Raw genomic sequence first — 13,247 nt, forward strand, 5'->3', positions numbered from 1 at the left:
AAATCTTGACTGTCCACGAGAAAGGCTTCTAAAACAATGAGGTTTGAATTTAGACGTTACCCAATAGAATTGGAAATAGTACGTTCATTTGTCACCGGATGGCTCCCCGGACGCGGTGGACGCGGTACAGTGCTAGCGTTCGAAGCGGAAGCTGACGGAACCATCAGAATCAGTCTGAGAGGATACCATAACATAACAGGTGTACGCACATGACAGTATGGCATTGACACAAGCCTGGAATGAGACATCTGGCGATGAAGAATGTACAAATTTGGAAAACACTGAAATGGAATAACAACAGTGAAGGGACAGGGAAGGGAACTATTTATGTAAATCCTTAATGGCTGGCAACCATGTATTACTTAATTGATAGCCAGTGTCCCTGTTGATATTGTTAGGATTTCTACGCATTTCCACAGCTTTCCGTATAATCCTAGACCTGTAGTGTCTAGTCTGAGTAAGAGCTCGAGCATCTTGAAACATGACATCATGACCCGAAGATAGAGCGTGCTCAGCTATTGCTGATTTGTCTGGCTGGTTGAGACGAATATTACATTCATGTTCCTTGATACGAGTACCAATGGACCGGTATGTTTGGCCAATGTATACCTTAATGCGGCCAACGGCCGTAGTCGTGTTGAAACACCGGATCCCGCGAGATCTCCGAAGTTAAGCAACATTGGGCGTGGTCAAGATTTGGATGGGTTGCCACGCGCTGTAGGTGGGGGGTAGGGTAATGGAGGAGCGGAAAGGAACTGGCCACCCTACGTAAACTCCGGCTCTGGCACACCTCTGCGGAGGTTTGGACCTGCCTTCGGGCAGAATACCCCCCCCCCCCCCATACCTTAACGCAAGTACAGGGAATTTCGTATACCCCAGGATGTAAAAGTGAGGACAATTTGTCCTTGGTTTTACCCAGACTGTGAGCAATTTTAGTGACGGTACCAAACACAGTTCTTATATTGTGTTTGCGGAGGACCTTGGCAATTCGATCTGTGGTGTTACGAATGTAACACAGGGAGGCTGATGCCTTGATCACAACCACCGGTTTGGCATTGTTTTTGGCTGATTTGTTGTGTATGTGGTCACAGAGTATCTGACAGAGGCATCTCATCTAGTAAAATTCAAGCATGTGAAGGTTCTAAGCCTCAAAACCATAGAGTAGGACTGGTAGAGGCGGACCTTGATCTTAAGCCTGATGTTCTTCTCCCAGTTCAATGACTCCAGGTGTTAAACTGCTGGACTTGGTCAATCTGCACTCCACTGATGTGAACCTTACCCAGAATCTCATTCATCGCTAAGGGTCTGGCCTTGTCTGTGTTTATCTACAGGCCATATAATCAAGTAATGTTGGCAATACGGTCAAGCGCATATATAACTTTGGCAACAATAATCGTAGGAGGGTAGGTCAAACTGTGAGAAGAACGAAGGTATCTGCTAAGGAAATGAAAGGGCCTCATAAAGTGGGGAAAACGAAAACTTTCCTAAGTCAAAGTAAACCTAATATCCTCAGGATTAAAAGAGAACAAGTGTTGATCAAGCGAGCCATGATAGGGAAGACAGACAGACACAAGAAAAAGAAGAAAACAACTTACTTGGCAGGATTCCAAGCAAGAGCCCAAATGGCCGCTGGGCCACCGGCAGCTATGTTGGGTCTCTCAATGCGGCCCTTCTCTTCACCGGCCTGCAAACCAAATTCACAGAGGTACACACAAAAGTACCAGAAAGAAACAAACCAGTAACAAATCAAAAAATCCTGAAAAATAGGAACAGGAAATGGAACACATAAGAGGATAAACACAATGACAGGTTAGGGGGGTGAGAAGGAGGAGACAATGACAAACATGCCAACACATAACGACAATCTTACATTGGCTCTCTCCTAATCCATTCCAGGTCTACTTACTCTATCTTCTCAAACACAAAGAATTAATTTCTGTTTTCCAAGAGGCAGGCTTCAATACCTATTGACAGATGTTTTGTCTTGATATATGGCAAGAGTGGGATTAGAAGAAAGCTGAATAAAAATAAGAAAAAAGAAGAATAAAAAGATGAAAGATGAAGAAGTGAAAAGAGCAAAGCGTACTTTTATGAAAAACCAAACCCCATGGCTCAACAGCCGTGAAGGGCCATGGCCTGCCAAGCGACCGCTGCTCGGCCCGAAGACCTGCAGATTACGGGTTGTCGTGCAGGAAGCACGATGAATCCTGTCGGCCACTATTCTTGGCTTCCTAGACCGGGGGTGCCATCTCAATGTCGGATAGCTCCTCAACCGTAATCACCTATGCTGAGTGGACCTCGAACCAGCCCTCAGATCTAGGTAAAAATCTCTGGCCTGCCCAGGAATCGAACCCGGGGTCCCCGGATAAGAGGCAGGCACGCTACTCCTACATCGCAGGGACGGCGTACTTTTATGAAACTCAACGTAAATAAAGAATGGTGTTAGATTACATGCTGGCGTTACAATACTCAAAGACCAAAGTGGGCTAAGAGGAGGGGGGGAGCTTCACATGATTTCTTGTTAGCTTAATTTAGAACCCATACTTCAAACATAACTTACTTTAAATTTAATTTTGAACACTTTATGTCTAGGCAGGTCAACCCCGACAGACATAAATGTGAATAACCGAACTAGCAATCTTGGGATCTGGTGGCCAACACTCAGAAGGAACTCCTGCTCAATCTCATCTAGATGGCATTACTAACCTGTCAATGGTGGGTACAAGAAACAATGATCCTTGATTTTCATTAAATTCATTCTTCGGGAAGTTTCTCTTTTTTTAGTTTTCAATATTTTACTGTAACAATAAGTTTCTATGGTTTTTCTTCCTCACCCAGGTGCCAGATACCCAATCAGGCTGTTTACCAAGTCTTTTTTTTCTTTACTTAATTTCAAAGAAGTTGTAAATCCATTCAACATTTCTCTTGATAAATTAATCCAATCCCTAACTCCCCTTCCTATAAACAAATATCTGCCCCAATTTGTCCTCTTGAATTCCAATTTTATCTTCATATTGTGATCTTTCCTACTTTTACTATTTACGGTAGTTATGTTTTGATGGAATTATTCAAACTTCAAGATAGACATTTTATGAAAGCACCTTATAGTCTCATGTTTATATTAACCCTTTCCCGCCCGCATTTTCACTCCGCTTATCCCCAGGTTTCAACCTATTATTTAGCAAAAACTGAAACAGACCGTATTGTTTCAGAAAAAGTTAAATACAGTAAAAACTATTGGTCTCAATGAATTCAAATTTTCAATAACATTAGAAAATATACCATCACATCCATTTCTCTGTTTATTGAGTCATAATGAGTCCCCCCCCCCCCTCCTCGTGATACTCGACACAGAGATAGTCTGCATTTGTCACATTCCCATGTTGTCTGAATCCTCAAAACCAATAATCACGTGATTTTGGAAGTGGAATGATGCCCATGTATATAAGATTTTATTTCATCTGGGCAAGGGTCTTCCCATTCTGTTTTTATCTTACCGGAATGCGACTGTTTGAAGGCTGCATTGTTATATGCGCTATAGGCTATGTCACTGAATAGTTTTTCTCCTCCTAACATACGTAAAAACAATCTCTTTCCCCTAATACTCTTTCCAAATTGTGCGCAGGTTCAACATCATCCATTTAATCATTCGGAGCAACGAAACGTAATATTTGTGTTACCTGAATTGCCGTGGCATCGCCATCAGGTCCGATTTATCGATATTCGTTTTCATTCATATCACTGTTATCACTAAAATTATCTTCGTTGATACATTATTCACTCATTAAAAATTCACCTGCTCCCCTACTCACGGATTCTGTGTCACTTTTTTCGCCCATATTCAGCTCAGTTTCAATATTCAATCCCACCATGTTTACGGACGAAACAGCTGACCCGCGCTCGCGGAAGTTCAAGACCGTTTCCTAGGCAACGTCAACACAGATTATCTCGCTTCCTTTATTCCCTAAGACTTGTAGATTGCACTGCATGTTCATAAATGCCATATAAACACTTCACTGATGAGAAAAATTAAAAAAACTATCGCACAGATTGCAGACGAATGCAGATAATGCAGCCGGGCGCTTTCGGGCGCTAAGGACCGGAAGGCTAAATGAACAGTCGGGCGCTTTCGGGCGCTAAGGGCCGGAAAGGGTTAATGTCATATGATTCTTTTATCTTTGGAAATGTTTTTAAGGCTGACAAAGGCCCAACAGGATTGAAACATGTACTATTTAATGTTTCAATGTTTTTAAAGATTCTTTAAGACATGCGTTCAAACCGGTGTAGAGGCAGGAAATGCCCAAAGTTATATATTCAGAAATATAGAGGTTGGAACAAGGTGGAACCTTTTAATTATACAATTTCTTGTAATAGGCCTATACAGTCAATATGGAACAATCTAAACATGAGATTTTTAAATTGCACATACTGCTTAGTCGAGCAGCCCATTTCCTTACTTCCAAGTCTTCCCAGCCCAAAGACTGTAACATATTTGTAACACTACTCTTTTGTCTGAAATCACCCAGAACGAATTGTGCTGATTTCCTTTAGATTTTTTCAGTTCTCAAATCAAGAAATCCTGGTGAGGGTCCCATACACTGGAACCATATTCTCGTTGGGGGACCTATATTCCTTCTCCTTTACATCCTACAACCTCTATAGTTCAGATGTTTTAACTTCGGGCGTTAACTGCCGCTACATTGGTTTGAATGCAAGGCAGGGCTTTGAGGTCACCATTCACGATCCAACAGTGCACAGGATCTGCAACTGTGATTGGTGGCCTCACAGCCGTACTTTGCGTTCAAACCAGTGTAACAGCAGGAAGTGCCCAAAGTTATACCTTCTGGTCTATAAATACCCTCTGGAACCTTCATTTACAACTTTGTTGATGTGATTACCACAATGAAGATCTTTCATTACATTAAGCCCCGAGGTACTTAAAGTGATCGTCCAAGAGGACTTTCCCTCTTGGTAAAACACCCTGACTTTTCACTGCATTTACCATCATTCCACTGCCTCTGGTCCATATCACAACATTGTCAAAGTCCTTTTGATTTTCTACATTTATCTGATTTTACCTTGTTGCGTATAGAGATACATCCATTAGCCAAGCCGAGAGCTATGTACTGTCCATCGTTGGTCCAGGAACAAGCGTTGATACGAGCATTACTTTTGTGTTTCTGAACAGCCTTCTGTTCTGCCGACCAGAAGGCAAAGTCGCTGATTGCGCAGCTCGCCAAGTGGTGCGAAATCGGGTTGTAGGCCAGGCACTGGATAGCATCATTATGTCTGCAATGGAGGAATGGACAATATAATAAAATAAATTCACTAGCCTAACATCACATCAAAATGTATTGTTCACAATAAGGGTGGAAAATTAGTCATTAAAAATATAAGGAAAACGAATCCTGACAATGTAACAAAGGAAAAATATAATTTCAGTGTAGAATTAGGATCTCACCAGGAGTTCAGTAGAAATATCTCCAAATTTGGCAAAATTTAGAAAATCTTAACATGAATGTATATAACCTGTATTAAAAATAAGCCCTTACAACAATGTAAAGAAACTCATGCGAACATGAAAACTCAAATCATATTTACTCATGTATACCATGCACACATCTTTCAAAAATATGAGTTTAAAAATAGGGTGTGGGAAATAATTCAGCAAATTTGGAAATCAAACTAGATTAAGACTGACTAACTTTTAACGAGAAATAAAGCCAAAATAAAGAAGAAATTCTGATTCTCTGTAAATGCTTTTCTTGATTTTTAAGTGTTTCAAGAGCAAATTTTCTGTTTTTGCCAGCAGTGTGCATTAAACTCCGTCACGTTCAACTTTCGTCCCATAGCGCCACAACTTAACTGCTCAAGTTTAAAAATTGACATTAAACTTGAATGCTCTCCATAACTTAAGTCACGCTGGGAAGAAAATGCACTGCACCGAATCTTACATTTTACATTTAGCATATATCACGTTATGACAAATGACTGCCTTTCAGCCAAACAAGAGGGAACTGTCATGCAAGAATATGCATGCTGCAGACTGTATTCTTGTTGCATTTATAATGACAACTGAAGAACAACCTATGTGAGATATATGTGGGAATTATTTTTCTCCCTTAATTACACCACAAAAATTAGGATGCATGATATTTGCGATGGTGAGATATACACAAGTAAACACAACACTTATACTGGTACAAGATTACAGAATAAATCTATCATAAAATCCTTTTAAAAACTGCCTTATTAAAGTACAATAACACAAACTACAAAATGAACCACATAAAATGAATAAAATTCAGAAGCCTTAAACGTTGCAAGTTCAAGGAGTAAATCTTTCTTTCTTACTATTAATACTCATTCCATACTTCTTTCATGCATCAATTAGATCTTCTAGCATTTTTTTTTTCAACTAGAAACAACATATGTCATATTCCATTCTTTTGCCCCTAGTATCTACTCGTGAGCTTGCATTCACGAGATAGGGAGTTCGAACCCCAATGTCAGCAGCCTTAAAGATGGTTTTCCATGGTTTCCCATTTTCAGATCAGACAAATACTGGGACAGAACCTTAATTCAGCTGAGGGCTGTTTCCTTCCTGGTCCTAACCAATCATCGCTAAAAGACCTGAGAAGGTGTGACATTAAAACAAATATCAACACTCCACTTCTTCTTCTTTGACCGCATAGTATCACTTTAGTCAGTTCATCGTTCAGGTCTCTTTGGAGGGACAGTTTGGGCTTTGCGGTCCTCCGAGTACTTCTTCAGATGCTCCAATCTTCATGCCCTTTCCTCGATTGAAAATATGCGTGTTGTTGGTTTGTTTCGTGTAAGGGTAAAGCAGAGGTTTGTATTCTTGAGCTTTGTATTCAATTTTATCTTATTTGTGGTGTCTTCTGTTGTAAGGCCTATTTCCTTCAGATCCTATCTTACTTCTCTGATCCATTTACATCCTCCATACTCCACTATTTCAATCTATATCCTCTAGACAGACAATGGACAATATAGAAACCAGTGCATATATACAATTACAGTATTTCTTTGAATCCAAGATGTTTTTTCCTCAGGATCTCACACGAAAAATCAAGGGTTGTCTTGCATTCACGACCGAACAGTTATGAACACCACTGGCTGCTAACACAGTAACCATTCTGCTTCTTTTCAAAACCATGCGCACGTGCACGCGCCACACACACACACACACAAGTTGTTGACAATCAACGTCCATGTCTTTATTATACATCGCTAGCCGCGGCAACAAGTTGTACAGTGCTCTGTGTAACATCACTGGATCTGGGGAAATAGTGAAGAGGGAATGACTTTCTATTAGCCTCTACAAAAACGTTCCTCATATCCGCAGAATGGCACCAAAACATGCGAGCCTTCGAATACTTAGAAAGGCCACATCCTCAGCAGCAGAGTTGCGATAAGTCTACTGTACCTGATGCTTAGTAAAATTAAGTTTTATAGACAGCAGGAATATTTTCATAATGGATCATTGTACTCTAAAGATACGTGGAACAGGTATTGCCGGCAAACTTTCAACGGGTCCTCGTCAATATTATGATGCCAATGTTCATTAAACACACGGAAATGAAGAATAATTGTGTAGCTGGAAGAAAATAGGCATAGACCTAACTAAAGCCAATATTTGGCATTAGCGTGAAGACAAAGATGGCTTAAAAATGCACAGTGTACAAAAAATGTATTCAATGGCCTGCAATAAGGACATCTTAAAGAAGTCAAAGATGAAATTTTTATGTATGTGCTTGAAAAGTGTAAGGGTGGAATGGCCATACCACGGCGCAATAAACTCGGTCGTTGACCTTCAACGTCCGCGTCTGTATTATACATCGCTAGCCGATGAAGTTGGCCAAAGCCGGCTAGAGAGACTTGTGTCAAGCGGCAGCCAGTTGTACGCGATGCTGAGTAAAGCTAATAGTTCTGTAGACGGCAGGAATATTTTCGTGATGGATCGTCATATTGTGGAGACACGTGGAACAGGTATTGCTGGCAAATTTTCAACAAATTCTCTTTGATATTATGCCAATTTATATTTCATGGTTATTAAACCCACGGAAATAAAGAATAGTCGTGCAGCCACAAAAAAATACAACTAAAGCCAATGTTCGGTGTTGGCGCGAAGACAAAGATAGTCTAAAAATGTGAAGTATACAAGATAGGCATTCATATGATTTTACAAAGCACTTTTTAAGCCTGATTTAATTTTCTTAAAGGAAAAAATTGGGGTCGTCTAGCGTTGAGGGTCGTCTTGGATTCGAAGAAATACAGTAATTATGGCACTATAAAGACTGGGTGAATGAATGACAAAACTTTTAAGATCATAAAATACTCACGAATATTTAAGAACTCCTTCTAGTTTAGCAGTCCAAATAATGACAGATTTATCAGCACTTCCAGAAGCAAATCGCTTGCCATCCTTAGCATAGCAGACACAGTATACTGTATCCCTGTGACCTACAAGTAAAATCTAATATGAGATAGACTCAAAAGTTAACCTAAATAGATAGGAATACATTTAATAGGATAAACATAGTGGCAGGTCAAGTCGTATGCAGGGAGAGAGGAACAATAGGACGAACACAACGGCAGGGAAGAAGACAAAAGGACATCTTCATTAACTGCCATCTTCGAACAGATAGATGTAAATTCTTCTCCTACACTTCCCACTTGATGACTGGAGATTTATCAAGATGGCCCCTCAGTGAGTGTTGATGCCTGCCCTCCTGACAAAGCTGGGAGGTAAAAACGAGCTTGTTCAAGAGATGCACGTAAAAGAAAGGTAATTTACATCCTTCACATAGAAGAAGAAAGCCAAATAAAAACAGCAAAAGGGAAGAAACATAGATAAAGAAAATACAGGTAGTGAAAGAATAAGAATACAGGACAAACACATGAGGAGAAAAGGATCCCAATGGAATAATATAAGTATTGGAAAGAAAACAAGTGCCAAATCAATCTTTGACTGTCCAATACTGAAAGTGTCAGGAGCAACACAAAGAAGAGACACAGACAAATAAGAAGACGAAAAGAACAAGAGTTGACCAAGAGAGGTCAGACAGGATAGACGAAAGTGAGTAGCCTGGCACAAGTAAGTGGAAGCAATGTCAGGACTCAGCTAAGGGCCCCGTGGTCGCCAACCCACGCTTGAAAGTTCAGAACCCCTGGTGGCCCTTTTAGTCGCCTCTTACAACAGGCAGGGATACCGTGGGTGTTATTCTATCACCCCCACCCACAGGAGGACAGTATGTAAGGATTGTAGTGAAAGTGGAAATAGTACTGTGACTTCTTCATGACATCAACCTCATCAGAGGATTAAAGAGATTAAATGTATGACATGACATACCACCACCTCTCCTGCTCTTCGACCAACCTCAGTGTCAAACCACGTGGACTTGGAACCTCAACAATCATGGCCACTAGGCGGGGTTGCTGAAAAGTTCCAGTCAAGGAAATTTCTGTATGTCTCCCCTACCGATCTTTGAATTAACAGAGATGCAAGGTTGAGGAGACAGAGGAGAAGGGCTGGCTGGAGGAAGCTGTAGAATTCACCCTTTTATTTTTTTGAAAGGTTGTTATTTCCTTAAGTTAATTCCAACCAGGGAAAAATACTCCACACAACTGTGTTGGAGATTTTTAAAATCTGATGGCCCCACAAGTAGGGCTGATACTGTTGCCATCAATCGTCAGCCAGGCAGAGCAATGCTTCTAGACGTAATCATAAGATTCAAGAGAGGTCCTAACCAGGCTGACTAGGTGGACAGGGGGAAAAGTCCACTTATGAACTGTGTCTGCCATACAGTAGTGGGTTTACTGTCTGGAAACACAGGTGGAATCTCTAAATTCATGTTGAATCACCTAAAGGATATTAGGATTATCTAAATTCTTTAAAAAATGCACTTATAGGATTTATTAAAGATTCATTTAGCATTATACACTGTTATCTCTATTTTTATTTAATTGATTAAACTTCCTATCTTCATATGTTTTATGGTAGTAGGAATTTTGGGTATTTCCAATATCTTAAGCAATCTTTCATTCTACTATTGTAGATACTGTATATTTTTTTTATATTTTGGCTAGGCTAAGAAAGTACTATTTTTCTTTCAGGACTCCTGTTAGGCACTGATTTTGTATGACCTAATGCCATTTCTGTGCATGCATAAATAAAAAATCCAGCGTAAGTAGCAATTACAGGTTGTGAAAAGGGATGAAAGAAGTTTAACTCATTATTTTGAATAATAGTCTTCCACTTTCTTCATATACATATCAACCAGGAACTGATTGAAGATTTCCTTGAAGTACTGTAAACATACTGGTTCACCCTACCTCAACATCAGCCTGTATGAATAAAACTGAACGACAGAAGTTTTGTTTTTTTTTTTTTTTTTTTTTTTTTTTCCTATTTGCTTTACGTCGCACTGACACAGATATGTCTTACGGCGATGATGGGATAGGAAAGGCCTAGGAAGTGGAAGAAAGCGGCCGTGGCCTTAGTTAAGGTACAGCGCCGGCATTTGCCTGGTGTGAAAATGGGAAACCACGGAAAACCATCTTCAGGGCTGCCGACAGTGGGGCTCGAACCCACTATCTCCCAATTACTGGATACTGGCCGCAATTAAGCGACTGCAGCTATCGAGCTCGGTCGACAGAAGTTTAAAAAATACCTATTTATCTTCCAGTTGTGGGATTTATGCACAAATAGTAGCCACCCTGGTAAAACTCTTGGACAATGGAAGCCAATTCAATCCATCCACCAATTTGCTTTACATTGCACTGACAGAAATAGGTCTTATGGCGACTAGATAGGAATGGGCTAGGAGTGGGAAGGAAGTGGCCGTGGCCTTAACTAACGCACAGCCCCCGCATTTGACTGGTGTGAAAAAAGGGGAAACCATGGAAACCAACTTCAGGGCTGCCGATACTTATCTGCCAAATGCAAGCTCACGGTTGCGCGACCCTCACCGCACGGCCAACTCATTCGGTGCTAATTCAACGTTGGGATGAATACCTTGTAATGAAGTCATAAAATACACTTAAATATCATTGTTGATCGAGAGGGGTTAGCCTGTGGTCGAGATGCGAGTGGCAACCAGTATTCAAGAATTTTACCACCATCCTCCCCACCACAGAACATGCGAGGATAATGAAAGCCAAGATAAGAAAAGTGTCTACCGGTCACAGAAAATTTAAGAGCTACTGAAGAGGCATACAAGGAAAATGAGAGGAGTTAGAGAGTTATCTTTTACTTCCTTTTCTCACCATTGGCCTGTCTAAAGCATTTGATAGAGTGGATCCTGGGAGACTACTGGCAAAAATGAGTGCAATTGGACTATACAAAAGAGTGACAGAATGGGTGGCTATATTTCTAGAAAATAGATCTCAGAGAATTAGAGTAGGCAAAGCTTTATCTGACCCTGTAATAATTAAGAGGGGAATTCCTCAAAGCAGTATTATTGGACCTTTGTTTTTTTATATATATATAAATGATATGAGTAAAGGAGTGGAATCAGAGGTAAGGTTTTTAGCGGATGATGGTATTCTGTATAGAGTAATAAATAAGTTACAAGACTGGGAGCAACTGCAAAATGACCTCGATAATGTTGTGAGATGGACAGTAGGCTATGGTATGATGATAAACGGTGTTAAAAGTCAGGTTGTGAGTTTCGCAAATAGGATAAGTCTCCTCAGTTTTAATTACTGCGTTGATGGGGTGAAAGTTTAGTTTGGGGATCATTGTAAGTATCTGGGTGTTAATATAAGGAAAGATCTTCATTGAGGTAATCACATGAGACTGTAAATAAAGGATACAGATCTCTGCACATGGTTATAAGGGTGTTTAGGGGTTGTAGTAAGGATGTAAAGGAGAGGGAATTTAAGTTTCTGGTAAGACCCCAACTATAGTATGGTTCCAGTGTATGGGACCCTCAGCAGGATTACTTGATTCAAGAACTGGAAAAAAATCCAAAGAAAAGCAGCTCGATTTATTCTGGGTGATTTCCGACAAAAGAGTAGCGTTACAAAAATGTTGCAAAGTTTGGGCTGGGAAGAACTGGAAGAAAGGAGACGAGTTGCTCAACTAAGTGGTATGTAAATACAAAGTATAGAAGTGTTATTTTTTTCAATACAGACCCAACATGAGAATTATAACGTGTAAGTGGTGTGTTCCGAGCTGTCAGTGGAGAAATGGCGTGGAATGACATTAGTAGGCGAGTAAGTTTGAGTGGCGTCTTTAAACGTAGGAAAGATCACAATATGAAGGTGAAGTTGGAATTCAAGAGGACAAACTGGGGCAAATATTCATTTGTAGGAAGGGGAGTTAGGGAATGGAATAAGTTACCAAGGGAGATGTTCAATGAATTTCCAATGTCATTGAAATCATTTAAGAAAAGGCTAGGAAAACAACATATAGGAAATCTGCCACCTGGGCGACTGCCCTAATTGAAGATCAGTATTTATTGATTGTATATTTACAATATACCAAGTCCACTGAAACACATCCACAAACTGATCCTATAAAAAGAACTTTATTGCAGCAAGTGACCAAATTAATACACAAACATTAACACTTAATGCTGATTTTGTAACTGATCTTAAAAACAACACCTTCACACTAATCAACACATGGGACTGGCTGCATAAAGAGCTGTTCGTCCTCTGGTCCTAGCATACTATCAAATTTAAGGATGAAACTAAGAAAGGTAAGTGACAAACTTGTTCTAAACAATATCAGAAACATGGTGGACCATTAATATTATATTTCACCAAGCTGGCAGACTGAAAGCCGACATACGAACCTATAATGAAATTGAACAATGAACTATCATACTGGGAGACCAGCTTCAACATAAAAAGAAATACTGTACCTTTCAAAGGTTGAATAAGTGAGCCATCACTTGTATCGTATACTAGGACTCTTTGCCCTGCTGCTACCACGAGCTGAGACCCATCAGGGTTGAAACACAGGTCATAAATACTGAAATGAGACCACAAAAAGGGCAGTTTAAGAAAACTTTCATCAGTGAGTAAATATTGCGTGAACTTATGTGAAGACATACCATTGTTCGACTTTGTCTCTGTCATGAACTTTATCAACCCATGCAGGAACGGCTCTCATGATTTTCGAAATGGAATCAAACCAGCTGACCTGTGTCTTGTTTTGTTACCGTTGCCAGGGTAACATAAGTACGTCACTTTTGTGGCGCCATTTTACGATCTGC

At 40.2% G+C, this 13,247-nt stretch overlaps 1 protein-coding gene across 1 annotated transcript in view; it reads right to left on the reverse strand.

Moving 5' to 3' along the window:
* The window catches only part of Oseg1 (intraflagellar transport protein Oseg1), a 78,883-nt gene extending 65,719 nt beyond the window's left edge, over nucleotides 1–13,164 (reverse strand). The window contains exons 1-5 of the mRNA XM_067156120.2: nucleotides 13,086–13,164; nucleotides 12,894–13,003; nucleotides 8,364–8,484; nucleotides 5,079–5,289; nucleotides 1,596–1,684 (exon numbers count right to left, since the gene is read on the reverse strand). Coding sequence (XP_067012221.1) covers nucleotides 1,596–1,684; nucleotides 5,079–5,289; nucleotides 8,364–8,484; nucleotides 12,894–13,003; nucleotides 13,086–13,144 — 590 coding nt within the window. The 5' untranslated portion in view covers nucleotides 13,145–13,164. The remainder of the gene's footprint in view (nucleotides 1–1,595; nucleotides 1,685–5,078; nucleotides 5,290–8,363; nucleotides 8,485–12,893; nucleotides 13,004–13,085) is intronic.
* Between the last annotated feature and the right edge of the window lie 83 nt (nucleotides 13,165–13,247).

Source organism: Anabrus simplex, chromosome 12 (genome assembly GCF_040414725.1).
Source record: "Anabrus simplex isolate iqAnaSimp1 chromosome 12, ASM4041472v1, whole genome shotgun sequence".
In the NCBI taxonomy this organism is placed as follows: Eukaryota; Metazoa; Arthropoda; class Insecta; order Orthoptera; family Tettigoniidae; genus Anabrus; species Anabrus simplex.